At 23.0% G+C, this 19,552-nt stretch overlaps 8 protein-coding genes across 8 annotated transcripts; 5 read left to right on the plus strand and 3 right to left on the minus strand.

Annotated features, from left to right (window-relative positions):
- Positions 1–198: 198 nt before the first annotated feature.
- Positions 199–1,479, plus strand: T551_03247 (tRNA pseudouridine(38-40) synthase; the record flags this gene model as incomplete). The annotated part of the gene is made up of 1 exon (XM_018375510.1): positions 199–1,479. The coding sequence occupies one exon, from the start codon at positions 199–201 to the stop codon at positions 1,477–1,479; it is 1,281 nt and encodes a 426-aa protein (XP_018228409.1).
- A 38-nt stretch (positions 1,480–1,517) lies between these two features.
- On the minus strand, positions 1,518–2,922 carry T551_03248 (serine-tRNA ligase; the record flags this gene model as incomplete). Its single annotated transcript, XM_018375511.1, has 3 exons — positions 1,518–1,866; positions 1,909–2,859; positions 2,891–2,922. The coding sequence occupies 3 exons, from the start codon at positions 2,920–2,922 to the stop codon at positions 1,518–1,520; spliced, it is 1,332 nt and encodes a 443-aa protein (XP_018228410.1).
- A 248-nt stretch (positions 2,923–3,170) lies between these two features.
- T551_03249 (T-complex protein 1 subunit gamma) lies at positions 3,171–5,094 on the plus strand (the record flags this gene model as incomplete). The annotated part of the gene is made up of 7 exons (XM_018375512.1): positions 3,171–3,195; positions 3,244–3,317; positions 3,366–3,378; positions 3,421–3,606; positions 3,648–4,744; positions 4,791–4,919; positions 4,966–5,094. 7 exons carry the CDS (start codon positions 3,171–3,173, stop codon positions 5,092–5,094), a joined length of 1,653 nt encoding a protein of 550 aa, XP_018228411.1.
- Positions 5,095–5,245: 151 nt separating this feature from the next.
- Positions 5,246–5,689, minus strand: T551_03250 (uncharacterized protein; the record flags this gene model as incomplete). The annotated part of the gene is made up of 2 exons (XM_018375513.1): positions 5,246–5,497; positions 5,540–5,689. The coding sequence occupies 2 exons, from the start codon at positions 5,687–5,689 to the stop codon at positions 5,246–5,248; spliced, it is 402 nt and encodes a 133-aa protein (XP_018228412.1).
- Positions 5,690–5,807: 118 nt separating this feature from the next.
- Positions 5,808–6,989, plus strand: T551_03251 (H(+)-transporting V0 sector ATPase subunit d; the record flags this gene model as incomplete). Its single annotated transcript, XM_018375514.1, has 4 exons — positions 5,808–5,937; positions 5,980–6,327; positions 6,372–6,817; positions 6,864–6,989. 4 exons carry the CDS (start codon positions 5,808–5,810, stop codon positions 6,987–6,989), a joined length of 1,050 nt encoding a protein of 349 aa, XP_018228413.1.
- Positions 6,990–7,109: 120 nt separating this feature from the next.
- On the minus strand, positions 7,110–8,104 carry T551_03252 (uncharacterized protein; the record flags this gene model as incomplete). The annotated part of the gene is made up of 5 exons (XM_018375515.1): positions 7,110–7,273; positions 7,318–7,432; positions 7,476–7,556; positions 7,598–7,731; positions 7,774–8,104. 5 exons carry the CDS (start codon positions 8,102–8,104, stop codon positions 7,110–7,112), a joined length of 825 nt encoding a protein of 274 aa, XP_018228414.1.
- A 248-nt stretch (positions 8,105–8,352) lies between these two features.
- On the plus strand, positions 8,353–10,329 carry T551_03253 (uncharacterized protein; the record flags this gene model as incomplete). The annotated part of the gene is made up of 5 exons (XM_018375516.1): positions 8,353–8,424; positions 8,477–8,692; positions 8,740–9,795; positions 9,840–10,157; positions 10,198–10,329. 5 exons carry the CDS (start codon positions 8,353–8,355, stop codon positions 10,327–10,329), a joined length of 1,794 nt encoding a protein of 597 aa, XP_018228415.1.
- A 620-nt stretch (positions 10,330–10,949) lies between these two features.
- T551_03254 (uncharacterized protein) lies at positions 10,950–13,609 on the plus strand (the record flags this gene model as incomplete). The annotated part of the gene is made up of 2 exons (XM_018375517.1): positions 10,950–11,001; positions 11,043–13,609. 2 exons carry the CDS (start codon positions 10,950–10,952, stop codon positions 13,607–13,609), a joined length of 2,619 nt encoding a protein of 872 aa, XP_018228416.1.
- Positions 13,610–19,552: the final 5,943 nt, after the last annotated feature.

Raw genomic sequence — 19,552 nt, forward strand, 5'->3', positions numbered from 1 at the left:
TTATTAAAGCTTATAAGAACATGTATCACAAAATTAAATTTAATTAACTTTTATTAATTCAACAAAATAAAGTATCTATATATTTTTCCGTTTTTACTTATTATCCAATATTTTCAACTATTGTCTTTGTCTTTAGAATTTTCTTTTATATCGTCATCTAAAAATATCTTCAAGACATATTAATTTATACATTTTTGAATGCCAAAAAAAAACTTATCTTTGCGCAATTTTGCTTCCATAGAATCTAGGATTACTGATTATTCTTCATGGACAAAGGATGATTTAATTAAAAAGATTATAGCATTGGAACAAGAAATTTTATTCAAAAAAAAAAAAAATACATATACAGAACAATATATATTTGAAGATTTAAATTTTTCTGATAAAAGTTCTAGTTCTATCAAGAAACCTTTTTTAATGTCAAATTATAACCAAAGATATATTGCTTTCAAATTTGCATATTTAGGATGGTATTATAATGGCCTTGTAACGCAAGGAAATAAAACACAGTTGCCTACAGTAGAAGAAACTATATTTTTTGCTCTTAAAAAAGCTAAGCTTATTGATCATGAAAGAAATTGTAATTTTTCAAGATGTGGACGAACAGATAAAGGTGTTACTGCTATAGGTCAAGTAATGGCACTTAATGTAAGAAGTAATAAACCTTTTAATGAAAATTCTGAAGAAAAATGGAGTGAAATAAAATATATAGATATTTTAAATAAATTACTACCAAAAACCATTAGAATATTAGCATGGTGCTCAGATCTTCCTTCAGACTTTTCTGCTCGATTTTCATGTCAAAAAAGACATTACAAATATCTTTTTTTCAAAGATTCACCTAATGTCCAGCTTAATATAGAAAAAATGTCAAAAGCAGCTAGTTACTTTATAGGAAAACATGATTTTAGGAATTTTTGTAAATTAGATACAAGCAAACAAATAACAAATTTTACAAGGATAATAACTAGATCCGAAATCAATAAATATAACACAGCTGAAGAAAATGATTCTCTTTATGTTTTTGATTTGGAAGGTACTGCTTTTTTATGGCATCAAGTACGTTCCATGATTGCTGTTCTCTTTTTAGTTGGTCAAGATCTTGAAAAACCTGAGATTATAAAAACATTGTTAGATACTTCTAAAACGTCCCAAAAACCTATATATAATATAGCACATGATCTTCCTCTTATACTTTATGATTGTCATTTTCAAAATCTTAATTGGAATTATGGAGAAGAAACTTTTTCTCAAAGTCTATATAAAAATATTTATGATTTATGGCATACTGCAAAAATCCAAAACACTATTATTGATCTTCTTTTAAAAAATATACAAAATAATAAAATTCCAAATAACATTATCACGAAAAAAGTAATAATTAAAGACGGAACTGGTGTTAATCAATCTTTAACAAAATATGTACAAATAGAAAATAGGAAAAAGGAAAATAATTATAAAAATGCTAAAAACAAATAATACTTAATAAAAATAACTAATATCTATACATAAAATATTTACAAATGATAATACATATCATGCTCTTTTTTTATAGTTGTCATGCCACCCATATATTTCTGCAAAACAGTTGGGATCCTAATGCTTCCATCACTGTTTTGATATGTCTCTAAAATTGCAATAATTAGCCGTGGTATTGCTACTAATGTACCATTTAATGTATGTGGCCAATTCAATTTGTCACCAGGGTAGGTTATATAGCGAGTATTTAACCTTCTAGTCTGATAATCTGTACAATTGGAGCACGACATAACTTCTCCCCATGCAGCACGACCAGGCATCCATACTTCTATATCATACTTTTTATATGCTGAAGCACCTAATTCAAATGTAGGCATATCCAGTACTCTAATTCATTAGATATTGTTCATTCATATATAAATAATCTACCTTGCATATAACCCAAGTTCTTTTATAATATTTTCCTGCAAATCTAAAATATCTTCCAACATTTTGTCGCTTTCTTTAGGATCAGTCCATGCAAACAATTCTGCTTTTGTAAACTCATGTACTCGGTACAAACCTCTCGATTCTTTCCCTCTTGCACCCGCCTCAGACCTGTAAGCACGACTAACACCAACTATTTTTTTTGGAAGATCTGAACCTTTTAAAGTTTTATTAATTCCTATACCAGCTATAGAAATTTCTGAAGTTCCAGCAAGACAGTGAGTTGGTTCTGTAGAAGAATGATGTAAAAAATATATTTGTGTATTATTAAAGTTGTCCCTAGGTTGAAAACCACATGCTGAAACAATCTCTGAACGAACAATACTTGGTGGTATAACAAACTTCCACCCTGCATTTATTGCTTTTATTAAAGCATAATTTACAAGGGCTAATTCCATAATCGCTGCTTCATTCTTAAGAAAATAAAATGCATGTCCTGAAGTTTTAGCTCCAGCATCAAAATCAATTAAATCCAAAATATTAGCAATAATAATATGATCCTTTGGCTCAGATATAAAACACTGTTTATCTGAGTTAATATACCTTACAACTTTTGCATTCTCTTCTGGACCTATAGGAGATAATGGATGAATATCATTTGGTATTGTTAAACCAAGTTGTAAAAGTTCTAATTTAATAAAACGTAAATCTGTTTCAGCTTTCTGAATTTTTTTTTTTATTTCTGAAGCGTAATTGATAAGTTTCTGATAAGAAGAATCACTCCTATCAACAATCCCTTGTTTGATTTCATCTGTTAGACGATTTCTTTGATTTAACAAATTATCTCTTAATTTTATATGTCTAAGATAAATTTCATATAAATCAATAATCCGTGAAACATTATCAAATGATACTTTATTATTCCTTTTTAAACACCTAGACTTTATTTCTTCACTATTATCTCTTATATATTTATAATCTATACAAGCTTGAAATATCTTTTGTTGCTTTGTACATACTTAAAATAATCAATAGTATGTTAACCTTATTTTTTTAAAGCATACCAAAAAAATTCCTTATGTCAAAAAATTTTATATATTTATTATAATTATTTAATTTCTTCGTAAAAGATAGATTTATCATTCATTTAATATTTTTATCTCAACGTTTAAAAATACACACTCGGTGTCGGTTAAATTAAAAAGTTTAAAAAATTGTAAAAAAACATAAAATATTTAATAAATAAGAAACAAAGAAGAAGAAATATGAGAAGTCCTGTAATTTTAATGAGTAATCTTCATTGTTTAATAAGTTTTATCAACTAATAGTTTTAAAAAGATATGAATTCAAAACGACAATTGGGTCGAAAAGCACAATTATCTAATATTTATTCTGCCAAAAATGTAGCTGATGTAAGTAAATATTTATAAAAAATGGAAATTAACCAATTTTTTGTCTAGATTGTTCGAACATGTAAAAAAATATCTATAATCTATAATTAATTAATGAAATAAGGTTTAGGACCCAATGCAATGTTAAAAATGATACTTGATCCAATGGGAGGAGTACTTCTTACAAATGATGGACATGCAATTCTTCGAGAAATAGAGGTTGCACATCCAGCTGCAAAGTCTATGATCGAATTAAGTCGAACTCAAGATGAAGAAGTCGGTGATGGAACGACTACTGTTATTATATTGGGTAAATAACAAACTTGATTGCATCTTTTTAACTAAAAAAAGCCGGCGAATTTTTAATTCATGCTCTTCCACACCTTGAACGAAATATTCATCCAGTTGTTATAATATCAGCATTTAAACATGCGCTTGCAGATGCTTTAGACATAATTGAGGAAATTTCACAAAAAGTGAATGTAAGAAATGATAAAGAGATGTTTGAGCTTATAAAAACGTCTATTGGGACAAAATTTACAAGTCGCTGGAGTGATTTAATGTGCAATCTTGCCCTAAAAGCAGTGCGTATTGTCGAAAACAATATTGATGGAAAACATGAAATAGATATTAAGCGATATGCAAGAGTTGAAAAAGTCCCAGGGGGAGAAATCGAAGAGAGCGTTGTTTTAGATGGTGTTATGTTGAATAAAGATGTTACTCATCCTAAAATGAGAAGAAAAATTGAAAATCCTAGAATTATACTTTTAGATTGTTCTTTAGAATATAAAAAAGGGGAATCACAAACAAGTATTGAAATAACTAAAGAAGATGATTGGAATAGGATCTTGCAAATTGAAGAAGAACAAGTATCACAAATGTGTGAATCAATTCTAGCTTTTAATCCAGATATTGTTTTTACTGAAAAAGGTATATCAGATCTTGCTCAGCATTATTTTTTAAAAGCAAACGTTACTGCTATTCGTCGAGTTCGGAAGTCTGACAATAACAGAATTGCTCGTGCTACGGGTGCTACTATTGTAAACCGTATAGAAAATCTTCGTGAGTGCGATGTAGGTAAAGATTGTGGAGATTTTGAAATAACCAAAATCGGCGATGAATATTATACTTTTTTAACTAAATGTAAAAATCCTAAAGCATGTACTATTTTACTTCGCGGTCCTTCTAAAGATATTATCAACGAAGTTGAACGCAACTTACAAGATGCAATGTCTGTTACTCGAAATGTTTTTCTTCATCCAAAACTTTCTCCTGGTGGTGGTGCAACAGAAATGGCAATTAGTGTTAAATTATCGAATAAAGCGAAATTTATTGAAGGAGTGGAACAATGGCCTTATAGAAGTATTGGTCAAGCGATGGAAATTATTCCTCGAACATTAGTGCAAAATTGTGGTGTAAACCCTGTAAAAGTATTGACACAATTAAGAGTATAATATAAATTTACATGTTGAGCATTATATAATAAGTATCTAGGCAAAACATGTCAATGGACAGCATTCATGGGGAGTGGATGGTGAAACTGGAAAATTGGTAGATATGTGTTCTCATGGTGTATGGGAGCCACAAGCTGTAAAATTACAATCTATAAAAACTGCTATTGAAGTAATACTATATCAATTTTATAAAATCATTACTAATTATAATTAAGAGTGCTTGTCTTCTTTTAAGAATAGATGATATTGTTAGTGGTATTGGGAAATCTAAAGAAAAAGGAAATTCTGTAGCGGATGTACATAACATTTCTGAAAAGAATGGTATTGAAGATCAAGGCGAATAAAACAAGATTTATATTAAATTTTGAATAATCCATATTTTTTTAAACAATAATTACATTTAGTTCTCTTAATTCTTGATATTTTATTTTCAAAGATTTAAAATTTTTGATAAATTTTAATCCTACTGATCCTGTTTTTATAACTTTTACAAATTTAATTTTCCTGAAAGTTTAATGGCATTTCATTATGAATACGATCTAAAATTTGTTGCAATTGTTCCAAATTAAATCGTTCTTCACATTCTTCAATTAATGCATATAGTTCAACAAGAGTATCCGGTCTTGAATTAACAATCATAAGTCTTTCAACTTTTGTTAATGGATAATTTTCCAACTCTTTAGTAAGTTTACATACTTGTTGCGCAGTCTGTTTTTTTGCTGGAAGACCTTCTAAATATTTCCGAAGCTAGATATAAGTATAAATGTAACTAAATGCATTTAATTTTACCTCAAATTGTATTGTACGAAAATTTTCATTTACGGGTTGTCTTGATTTTATACTATCTGTAGTATACTTTTCTTCAAGTTCATCTTCATATATATGTTTAAGGACTTCATAATCTGTTAAAAATGCATCTCTTTTTATTAAAACTTTCATAAATTTTAGTCAAATCTTTTGTATTTTATATTTTGCAGAAATCATCGAATTTACTACTAAAATTCATACATTTATTAATTTAAGAAAAATCTAAATTTAATAAGAAAAACATATTATTATGGGTATTTTGAAAGATTCGCTTTTTTGCCAAGATATGAATTATATTGATGGTTTGGTCCGAGGTTATAAGACCAATTTTTTAACAAATACAACGTACCAAAATTTAACACAGTGTGAATCACTTGATGGTAATAACTAGAAAGTTAAACTGTTTAACTAAAAATAAATAGACCTTAGAATGCATTTGTCATCTACAGAATACGGGAATTTTTTATCAAATATATCAACTTTAACAACATCTATTATAGCTCGTAAAGCTATAGAAAAGCTAACATCAGAATTTCAATATATTATGTCACAAACAGTTTATCCTTTATCAAAATTTATGGAGTATATTACATATAGTTATATGATTGATAATGTGATTCTTTTGATTACTGGTACATTACACGAGAGAAACACTCATGAACTGCTTGAAAAGTGTCATCCTCTTGGATGGTTTGAAACAATGCCAGCACTATGTATTTCAAAAAGCATAGAAGAGTTTTATAATACTGTAATTATAGATACTCCATTAGGTAACATATTGCTTTTTAGTTTTTTATTATTAATATAACAAAAGCACCATATTTTAAAGGATGTCTTTCAGCAGTAGATTTAAATGAACTCAATATAGAAATAATAAGGAATACTTTATATAAAGCATATTTAGAAGATTTTTACATTTTTTGTAAATCACTTGGTGGAACAACTTTCGAATTAATGTCAAATATTCTTAAATTTGAAGCAGACCGTAGAGCGATAAATATTACTATAAATTCTTTTTCTACTGCACTTACAAAAGAAATACGAAAAACATTATACCCTAGTATTGGCTACTTGTATCCAGAGGGCACATATCTTTTATCATATGCAGAAAGCATAGATGATATTAAATTAGCTGTAAAAGGTGTTTCAGAATATTCCTTGTTTTTTAAAGAAAATATGCCACATAGTGAAAGAAAAACCCTCGAAGATGTTTTTTTTGAAAAAGAAGCTGAATTAAATAAACAAGTATTTTTACAGCAGGTATTATTTTCCATTCCTTGTTTAAATATCTTATTTTATTATTTAGTTTCATTATGCTACAATTTATGCATGGGTAAAATTGTCTGAACAAGAAATTAGAAATATAACATTCCTTACTGAATGTATTACACAAAATCAACAAAATTATGCTACATTTGTTTCTGTATTTTAAAAAAATTATATTGTTTTATTTGGATTTTATATTATATTAATAAATCATTAAGTTTTATTTTTATATCTAATTTAAAAAATCAGTCTAAACTGCTAATATTATACAATTGTTATAAATACTTTATATGTTTTTTATATAATTTTTAGGGTCTTTTAGCCTTTTTTTTAAAGCACTTAACATTTTAGAATACCAATAAAAATTTAAAATATTAAGTAATATATTTGCAGTAAGGTATATTAATGCTAGATAGAGTGGTACAATACTCAAATTATAATATATATCAGCTAAAGAAATTAGATAGATATGTAGTTAATAAAATACTTTATACAAAAAACATTAAATGCAGCATATAATCCCCAAAGAATTCTAACAAGAAAAAAAACAACAAGAAGTACAATTCCATTTATTAGTTGACACAATCCTCCTGTCATTTGTAATTTATCCTAATTTAATTTAACATTAAATATTAAATATGTTTCAGCAGACAAGAAACCAATGTATATTCAAAAAAGGTGTACTGAATTCAAATGCTAAAAAAGCCGTACCATAGTACATTAAAAATGGTTTCTATAAAAGTTAATCAATCAAAAAAAAATATACATACTAACATATGAAAACAAAAAAACTGATAAAGCTGCCATACCGTGCAAATAAAAAGCAACACCAAACAATGATATATAACGAAATGATGTTATTGTATCCCAAAGAAAATATCCGCATGCAAGAGAGTATATATCTTTTACTAATTAACTGAAGAGTTATCATAATAAAATTAACATTATACCTGCTCTATATGCACTATATCCAAACAATCTATCTTGTTTCAATTTATCATCTTGATAACATCTCAGTACTAAACAAGAAATTAATATAGACTGGATTATACTGACAAAGTGCACATCCCATTTTATACGTGTTGGATAGTTTAAAGTTAAATATGATGTAAATAATCTTTTTGAAATAAAAGGAGAAACTATAAATAAAAATTGATAAAACAATGAAGCCCCTAAAACAACATGAAAATGTTTAGAAAGTTCATACATATTTAAAGTTGTCAAATAAGGTGCTATCCAAGCTTGAATTGAAGAAGGAGGTCCAGGAAAAATAGATTTCATTTCTATTTAAATTTACTATTTTTTATTTTTTTTTTAAAAAAATACACTTTTAAAACTCAAAATAAACTAATACTTTAAATTATTAGTTTATTATGTTACTTTTTTTTAAAAATACATATAAAACGAACGTTTAAAATTAATTTCACTTATATAAAATCTAAGTAGGAAAAGCTAATCTTTTTACACAAAGATATCTAGAAAAACAATTATATCTTTTGAAACTGAATCAACTATTGTCTACAACAAAAATGCAGAAAAAAGATCCCATAAACTTATGTTCAGAGTCCCTAGTTTCACAAACACCTACTAAAGAATCTTCGGTATTTAATTAAAAATAAAAAAGTAAATTAATAGGATTAACATTTATCTTAGATTCCAAGAAATATTTTTTCAAAAGCCCGTGCATTTTTTTCACCTTCAATATGGAAACAAAATTCTTATGAAAATAGACAAGATGAGATATATCAATCTTCGAACTTTAAAAACGAAAATAATGATAATATTGATTTAAAAAATCACAGTTATCTTCAAGAAAATAATATTATAGAGGATAGTTTTTTCAAAAAAATAGAAAATCAAAAAACTGAAGTAAATTAATATTCTATTATTAAATATTGAAAATTTAACGTATAAAGGGAAATAATACTCCATCAAAACCATTATCTTCTGAAACATTTTCTAAAAATAACATAAATATTTTTTCTATAGACCCAACTACCCCAAAAATGGATCAAGACATTTTATCTAATAAAATATCTACTCCAAATGAAATTCTATCATCATTTTTTTCTAAAAAAGGGAACTCGCCTCTTAATACTGTAGAAATAGAAGGCGTAATAAGCTTGATGTCAAAAAATACAACATCAAATATCGACTTTTCTTCTTTTATTACACCTTTAAAAGCACAACAGTCAACATTTTCAGTGCATAATAGAAACTTTGTATCAACTCCTGATCCATATATTAAATTTGGATCATCTATACCTACATTTTCACGTTCTAAAACATATTCGATTTTTGGACCAACTATAAGTACACCATTTCGTAAACGAAAATCTACTCAAAGATCATCATTTCGTATAAATAATATCTCTAAGCATTTTTCACCTTCCAAATATGATCTTTTAGCAACAATTGATGTAAATGAAAATCAAAATACTAAATCCGGTAATAAGCATGAATTAGATATAACATTGGCACCAGAAGCAAAACGTCGTCATCTAGATTCTGTATCTTCTACATCTACTATTATTAAAGAGCCATCATCTCAGGTTTCAAAAGTCTTAGATTTGAATATAGAAAATTTTATAAAATCTACAAAAACTCGTACTGCAACAAATATTTTAAATATATTGGACAAAAAAGAAAAGGATGTAGACTTTGTTAAAACAAAACTCGATATTCAATCAACTTTAAGTCCATATGCATCTCCATCTACTTCTAGAAGAGCAATATATTCAAAAAATGGATCTAATTCGAATATTATTAATCTGAAAAAACAAAAATCTATTGCAGGAAAAATTGAAGAAACTATGTATTTGAATGCATCATCTAACTATTACGATAAAAAAAATATTCAAGGTCTTGAAACTTCATATAAAAAATATAAGCCTACTATCAGCTCAAATTTACAAAATGTTATTTCTATAGAAGCATGGAATGAGGATAATTTAAAAAACTATAATACCAAAGTAAGTCATTTTAATAAAGAGTTGTTCTTATTTAATTTAATTAGACTAATAATTCAAAAAATCTTAATATTTTTTCATCTGAATTAATTATTTCTAAAAATTTTACAGAAGAAAATATTTCAGCAAATAAAAATTTAGTTATTTCTCAATCTTTTGAAACTAAACAAAAAAGATACAATTCATTAAATTCAGGGTTTGCATCTGAATCAAAGGCTAATGATGAATCATCAGTGATTTGCTCATTAAATGATCGTAATAAACATACAGTTATTTCATCCTCTAATCCTTTAAATCAAAAAACGGTGTCAGTTGATGAATCTTTAAAAATTATTAATAAATCTTTAAAACATGAAATATATAAAGTAATAAATTTCAACATTTTTTTTAATTAATTTTATTTAGATTGATATAAATTTGCTTCCTCAATTTTCATTTACTATGTTGTCATTCAAAGAAATAAGAAATGAAATAAAAAATATATCATTAATACCAGAAATGCAATTATATAATTATAATTTTACCATTCCCATCTAATTAATTTCAAAGTTTTAAAAATTAACAATAATTCTAGTAAAAAATATAATATTTTCTAAAATTTAAACTTATAGAAAAATTAAATGTTAAAGGTATTAAGAAATAATAAAATAAATGCTAGCAGTAATATGGATGAAATTAGCGAATTATAATAATTCGTGATATCATTTATGTATTATAATGTATTTGCATATTGTAATATATTTTTGTATTATAATTTATATTAAATATTAAAATACTTTTTTAAAATTGTTTAAATAGATATAACTAATTTTATTTTAAGTTAGGTTGTCTAAAAAGAAAAAGATATTTTGTAAAAAATGAATATTAATAAGAATACAAATAAAAAAGTTTGTTAGAATTACTAATAAAATTACCAAGGATATATTTATTTTAAAAATAGATTTATACAAAAACTTATATTTATCAAAAAAGAGTGTAAATTTTATTTAAAACATTAAATATATATATACTGATATTTAAATTTTAATTATTATATTTAATAACACCGATTTGACCCGTTTTGTAAATAAATTTATGCTAGAAATAACAAGTTTGATTATTTTTTATTAGTATTTTATTAATTTATTAATTTATAATTTATAATTTTCATTTTATTTATGAAAGTAGTGTTTTTTTTCTTTTTTGGAATAGCATATATTTTTTCTAAAGGTATTAATATTAAATAATTTAATTTAACCTTTACTTTTTAGAAATTCTTGAAAATTCAAATTTATTAAAATCAGAAATAAATAAAAGTCCTCAGACAAATAACATACATTCAAAATTATTTGAAAGAATATCTAGAAGTTTTTTATCAAAAATAACATTAACCACTAATGATAAATATATATATATATTAGCTTTAATCTTAGAAAAAAATCATAGTAATTCAGAATCTTGTAGGAGGATACTTGAAGAAAAATGCAAAGAGTTAAACAATTCTATTTCTGAACTAAATAATATTTGCAATGATATAAATTCATTATGTCAATCGAAGGCTTATAGCCTTATTCTTTCTGAAGTTCAGAAACTGAGTAACAGAATTATTTCATTTTTAAGAAAAGATTTACCGAATGAAGAATGCACTAAGTTGGAGACAGAATGTTTTTTTTTAGAAAATGTATCTCTTGATTCTATTTTTAAATTATGCAATGAAATAAGACAATTTTGTTACATGATAGGGCGCCAGAATGTAGCGGATTACATTCTTTTGAAGGCATTATATGGATTTTTGGATACATATGATTCTTGCAAATCAAAGATCGAAGAAATTTGCTTACTGTTAAGTGTAGAAAGCGATGAGTTACTCTACAAGTGTTTATTAAAAGAAACAACATGCATGGATCTTGTAAATATTAACAAAAATAAATGTATTCCCCTTAAGAGGAAAATTGAAACTACTAATGATAGAAAAACTTTGAAAGCTGATTGCCTTCAATTATTTTATGAATGTGGTATGCATTCTCCAAACTGCAAAGATGTGGGTCCTACTGTCAATTCCCAAGAATTGTATTTAGAAAACAAAGAAAGTTGTTCGAGTTTGAGCATAACAGATATACCAAACCATAACAGATTTCCTTTAACTGAGCAAGGTGTTTTTTTTAAAGAGACATTGGGTCTTTCTAATATCTATGCATATGCAAGATTATATGGTATTAATATCAGTAAACGAACGACAGCGCTTAATATTAGCTATTTTTTACAATTATTATCTCAAGATTTTTTATCACAAGATCCATTACCAGGAAATTTAGAGGACTCTTATGCTTTAAAAACCAAATGTGAAAAAATTCTTAGAAACAACTGTTCATCTTTTACTTATCTATTTTATGAGTTTAATTTAGAATGTCAAAAAGTTAATAATAATAAAATTTCAGAAACATGTAAAGAATTAGGAAAAAAAATGAAAGAAAATTGTCATAATTTAAAAGAAACTCTCATGAATAAAGTCTTTAATTATAATATTAGTATCATGCATTATGCAGCAATATCGTATATTTCTTGGAAACAATTGCAACATGACGCACTTACAGATCAGCAATGTTCAAATTTGCAATCAGAATGTTTTTATTTGGAACGAAGTTGTTATCATGTGCTTTATTTCTTATGTAGTAATTTGAGATCTTTGTGTTACAAGAAATCACGCGATGCTGTAGCAATTACTGTACTCAGTGATACACTTGGTGAAAGTCTTTATAAGATATTAAATAATAAGTTAAATAATAACTTATTAGATCACTGTATTGATTTGTTGTTAAAAAAATATCAGAATATAAATAAAAACAAAGACTTAATAAGAAAAATTTTATATCCAAAAGAAACATGTATAAAATTGATTAAAGATTTTAAGAACAAATGTCTAACTACTAAGAATAATTTAGAAAAAAGTACAATGAGTTTTTTGATTGCTTCAAAGGTAAATGTTTGTGAAACATTAGGGCTTCAGTGCAAACAATTAACTCAGGATTGTTATATTATTTTGAAGAATTCATGCGATGCGTTTCATAAACGTTGTAATCTTATAAAAGAGTCGAATGAATTAATACATTATATGCTTAAAATCAAGAATAATCCACTAAAGGATGAAGATATTTGCAAAAAGAAACTTAAAGAACTTTGTTTATCAAGAAATTTAAATGATAAACTAACTACTAATATTTGTAATAATAAAGCATGGGCATGCAGGATCATGGTAATGTATACTTATAATCATTGTCTTCATTTTGGGAACAATTTAGAAAAATGTAAGATTCTTCTTCTTTCAAATGAAGATAAAATAACTAAAGACGAATGCACTATATGGGAGACTTATTGTATTATGCTTAGAGGAAACTGTCCTAGTATTCTTGATAAAAAGTGTAGTACACTTAGAAATAGTTGTTCTCGCTTTAGTCAAATATCAGAGCCTACTTCTGTATCTATGTCTACACAATCTTCTTCAAGTTCAATATCAGACTCAAAACCTACTTCTGTACCTACAACTTTAGAATCTTCTTCGACATCTGTATTAGATTTAGAACCTACAGCTTCAGAATCTTCGACATCTGTATTAGATTTAGAACCTACAGCTTCAGAATCTTCGACATCTGCATCAGATTTAGAACCTACATTGGATTCAAAGTCCACATCATCCATGATAAGCAAACCTACTACCACAACTAGATCAAAGGATGATGATAAAGTTATTGGTAATCATGGAACACGATTGAATGGATTTCAAAAAAAATTATTTTGTTTCATTATATTTGTAATAATAAGAATATTGCCCATTATTTAAAAAGTCAAAAATCATTATTAAAATAATAATAATTGAAAAATTTATGTAAATTTGTGTAAAAATAATAATTAGATTTTAAAATTTATTAATTTTTCTAATAAATAGTTTTTAAAAACCGACTTTAATGTTAAAATAAAGCTCATATTAGTATAATGTTGAGCTGATAAATATGTTTTAATTTCTAAAATTTCATATTTTATAATTATTTTCTGTTAAACGTTATAGTTATTTTTAAATAGAAATAATGTAAATGATTATTTAATTATTTATAAAAAGCGTTTTTTAAATACTCTATAATTTTAAAAAATTACATAATGTTTTCAATGGATATAATTTTTAAATAAAATTAAAATTATTGTTTATAAAATATACAAAATAAATAATTCTTAAATTATAGTTATTTAGTCTTAACAGTTATCTTTTATTAAATATTACTTCTATTAGAAAATTACATTTATTTTTTATACATTTAAAGTTCCCCGAAATTACGATATATTATTCAATAAAAAATGTTTAAGTCTTATTTTTGTATATTTTTTGTATATGTATATAGATTTTTTAGTTTGTATCAACATTTATAAAATAATAAAAAAACACTCAACAAAGATTAAATACAACTTTAAAATATTTTAATATCATTTTATTATAATTGGTTGAAAAAATATTTTTTTAAAACTTAGTATTAATTATGAATAATTAATTACAAAAATACAAAAAAGTATTATTAAAATTGATTTTTGGTTTTAATACTTAAAAAGATTTGAATGATAAAAAAAATGTATATAAAGAAATTTGAAAAATATTCTAATGTATTAAAATATTATAATATTAAATATATAAATATAAAAAAACTATACAAAAAATTAGATAAAATTTTTAAAATTAACGCTAAGAAACATTAAATTTTAAAAGCTAAAATATGATATATATAGATCAAAACTTATAAATGTACAAGAAGATTTTAAATAATTACTATTTAAAGAAACAATAAAAATAATATTGAGACTCATAATTTCAACAAATTTATATAAAATTTTAATATGTAGAAAATTAGGTATTGTTAAAAAAATCTAATATAGCAAAAAAATCATTTTAATAATACCTAAAAATTTGAAAGAATATGATAATTAATTCTAATAAATTGAATGTAGAGAAGAAAGCTTATTAAAAAGTATATTAGCAAAAAAAATAAACTAAAAAATTTTTAAAAAAATTAATATAAAATACAAAAACCTTAAAATGGATTTCAATAATATATTTAAAGACAAAGATAAACAATTTATAAAGAATCTTTAAAGAACTTGAAGAGAAATATAAGATGAATATTACACTTTATCAAACTTATATTTTAATCTAATAAAATTTATAATTGCATTGGAGATGTTGCTCTTAAAAATATTTTGTACAAACGCAATAATTAACGGAATTCTGATTTTAAGTTAGCAATAAAAATCTATTTAGTAACATTAAGTTGAAGTTCTACATTTATTAATATTAATAAAAAAAGGGCAAATTTATCTAAAAATGAATATAAATGTTTTAAATATATAAAATTTTTAAAAGTTTATTTAATAACACAAATCGATTAAAAATATAAAAAGTGTAAGAAGTTAAACAAAGTTACTAAATTCTTAAAGATAAAATGAATGGTTTTTTTTTTATTACGATTACCGAAATTATTAGATATAAGCTTTTTATATTGTATAATAATACATAATAATAATAAATTCATATTGCTTAAATTATTTTTATTTAAAAAAAACTTTCCAAAAATACATGTAGGAATCTGAAAGGTAAAAAGTTTGATATATTAATGAATAAAATATTGTAAAATAAAACCTATGAATTATATAGTTCAACTTGAATATAATTTAAAAATTTTAATAAATGTTGATAAATGAACATCAAAAAAAATTTTTTTCAAACAATTATTTATTTATCTAATTGACAAAAATTATTAAATAATTCTGACTTATTTTGAAATAAGAATATTCTATTTATACAATGATTTTTTTAAAGATAAATTTTTCAAACAAAAATTTTAGAAAATTAAAAAATAAAATTGTTATTAAAACATATTTTATACTAAAAAAATTTTAGCTTTAATTTCATAAAATAAAATAAGGATTTTCATTTTATAATAAAAGTATTAAAAATGAAAACTCTGTAGAATTTTATTATTAGAAAAAATGTTTATATAATGATCAGCTAAACAAAATGTTAATAAAAAATGAAATAATAAATATAATTTATATATTTATATATTATTATATTAAGTTAGATCTTGGAAAAAAATATAAAGTTTAACAATTGAATTAATAAATAATAAAAAATTTAAATTGTGAAAGATGTAATAATATTTTAGCATATACAAATCTAATAAAAAAAAATCTCTATATTAAAATACAATAAATAAAGAAATGATATTATAAAAGTTTTACGATTTTCTACTTAAAATATAATGACAAATAATTTTTTAAAAAAATTTAAATTTATCAAAATATAAACGTAAATATATTAAAACACCTAATAATATTAAAAAATAATAGTTGTTTTTCTTTAATTTATTACCAACTATCTTTTATTGATATTTTTAAGAATTTCCTTTGCTTTTAAGTATAAATATTTTAAAATCTTGTTATTATAAATGAAAAACTATTGAATTTTTTTTTAAAATAACATATTCTTCAAAAATATTGACAAACATTGATATTTTATTTTATTATTGTCTTTAGTTTTTAAATTTATTTATGAAAAGTTTATTATATTGAATTCAATGAATATAAAAATTTTTAAAGTATATAAAAAGCTGAAAAATTTTTAATATTTTAGAAAAAATTTGATTTTGAGCTACAAATGATTAATATAAAATTTAAAAGAAAATGTTATAATAATTTAAAAAATATAGATTAATATTAAAAAACTTATATCCTAAATTACAAAAGCTTTATATAGTAAAAATAAAACAAAAATATTGCAGTTTCAAAATAAAACCATTAAAAAATCTAAGGTAAAAATTTTCTTAATGATATTAACACAAATTTTACAAATACAAGGTTTTATTCGTATGAACACGAATTATATTTATATATAATATATATTTTTTTAAAAATTTTTTAATTTTTAAATTACATATGATAATCTAACCAGTGTTGTAAAAAGATTAATCAAAATTTAGTACATAAAATTCTTCTAAAAACTCTTAATAAAAAATTAAAAACTCAAACTTCATGTGTAATAGAAATTAAGGAATTTCTTTTAATGTTAAATACAGAATGTTATTATTTAATATTGTTTATTTTAAAAAAACGTACATATAATATTTTTTAAGGAAAATAGAAATAGTTATAAAGCTCTTAAAGATATCAAAAATACAATTAAAAATATTCATATATCAAAAAGTACTCTTGCTCTCTATGTGAAAAATGTTATTTTCATTCACCAAACTGTGATAATCAGGACAAATAAAACTAGATAAATCTTAAAAATCTTAATGAAAGAAAAAAAAATTACATGTTTTCTTTTTCTTTCTATAATTTTTTAATTGAGTAGGGTTTTTATTTATAATACAAAGAAAATAAATTTTGAGAAATTTAGCGTAAAGATATTGATTTAGGGTATTTTGTTAGAAAATCTTTATTAACAAAGCTTTCTTATTTTTTATTATTTTCAATTTATTATGGAAAAATCAGTAAAAAGAATCAAACAATACTTAGAAATTTACTAATCCTCAAAAAAATTGTATTTCGTTCAAATACTTAACAAAAGAGTTGAATTAACAACATAATTAAGATGAAATATATGAGAAATTAAATAAGTTTTTAAAAGAATTTACATTTTTTAAATCAATTTTTTGAAACAAGAGACTTTCTAGCATAAATAATAATTTTAAATTCAAATTCTATTCCCAGAATAAACTATTAAGAACAATCTCTAAGTCTCTATAAATCTTGTTTTAAGATATTAGCATACAAGCTTACATTACAATAATAATTTTATTAATGCTTCTATGAATTTAAAGCAAATGTACTATAAGTCAGTATTTTATAAATTATCAAATAGAATATTTAAAAGGTTATTTGAATTATTTCATAATTTATATTTAAGTAGACTTAATAAATAAACAATTGACAAAAAATCTAGGATAATCAAGGACAATGATATAGATCTGTTTTATTTGGAACCAAATGAAGCATATATATGGCTTACAAAAAATGCTAAAAGAAATTATTATCAGCAATATATTTTAAATAAAAGGTGTTATTTATGGAAACAAAGCTTTCTCATTTTAAAGAATATAAAATTCTAACATGATATTTTAATAAGTTTAATGCCTTCTGTAACACACTAAAAGACTATTGTGTTTATTTAAAGAATGTAGAAGCAAAAAGATGCTTAATTAAGCAAAAATAAATATATTTTGATAAATATCACTAGCTCTAGCGTATTTGAATATAAAATATTTTTAGTTCAGAAGAAAAATGAATCCATTTAATCCTATGTGACTAATATATTAAGAATTATACGTTATTATAATTAAAATGCGTAAAACTACTGTTTTATATTCAAATAAAATAAGAAAAATTAAAAGTTCTAAATAATCGGAAAACAAAGGATAATGTTTGTCTTTTAAAAGATATTGTGATATATTTATAGGGAATTATTTTTTTTAGTTAAAGGAAAACAATAGTCACAGAAGTAACCTTTATCTCAGGCTCAAAAGAAGTTGTAAGATGTTTTGTAAGATAAAACTTTTAAAATTTTCATTTATAATATAAAAAATTACAAACAAGACAAGATTTGAAAAATAAAATTAATAAATTTGAAAAAATCAAACAAACTGAAAAGATTATTAATTATTTGAGTCTATTCTTAGCAATTCCTTAAATAATAAGCAAAAAGTAGAATTATTGTCGTCTTAGTATATACAGCAAAATTACAATTTATATTAAACTTATATATTAAAGATATTTTGGATATATATTTGTCACTGCAATAAAGGTTAATACTTAATTTGACACTTTTATTTATACGGTAGTATTTAAAAAGTAAGGTTTTATGTGATTATTTTACCTAAAAATATCTTTTTGAAAATAAACTTCTTAAATTTAAAGATTCATATAAGGAAATACTCAAGTATTGTGACTAGTTTATCTTTTCTAACACTTGCATTTTTAATAATAACGTTATTTTAATATCTATAAGAAATACTCAATCTATCTCTACTATAGTAACAATAATGTTGAATGAAAAAATAAAAATATCTAAATTAGAAATAATAAATATTATTATATGAAGTAATAAATGTCTTTTTTATAATTTAAAGATAATAGTAACTATATTAAGTTATAAAATAAAAAAACGAAATGTCTAAGGAAAAATATTTTCAAAAATATAAAGACTCAAGAAAAAATTTATAATAATATTTAAAAATATTTAACTTAAAAGTTTAGATATTCAATAAAAATGTGTTTAAAAAATATATTTAATATATCCTGTACGTATTTTGCAAAATAATAATAGCTAATTAAAAGAAAAAATAATTATTAAAGAAAATATAAAAAATTACTAAAAAAGAACTTTAGAACTAGAATAAAAAAATTATGCCTTTTAACTATAATAATAGTTTTTTAATTTTTTAATAATTTTTTTTTTTTTTAAATATTTTTATTTTTATGAGTCTTTTACAGATTATCTTTTTAAAGATAATTTACTAAATATTATAAAAATATAATATATATTTAATTATTTTTAAGAGTTTTATTTTTTAAAAATAATACTTTTAAATGTGACTAGTCAAGGTCCATTTTTTGTATATTACAATTAAATATTTATTTTTATTTGTAATAATTAGATAATTAATATAAAAGATTCCAAGGCAAATTAACTTTTATTCTTTAAACTCTTTAATAATTTTTTTTATATAAAGTACTTACTATATCA

This window comes from Pneumocystis jirovecii (genome assembly GCF_001477535.1).
Source record: "Pneumocystis jirovecii RU7 chromosome Unknown supercont1.15, whole genome shotgun sequence".
Classification (NCBI taxonomy): Eukaryota; Fungi; Ascomycota; class Pneumocystomycetes; order Pneumocystales; family Pneumocystaceae; genus Pneumocystis; species Pneumocystis jirovecii.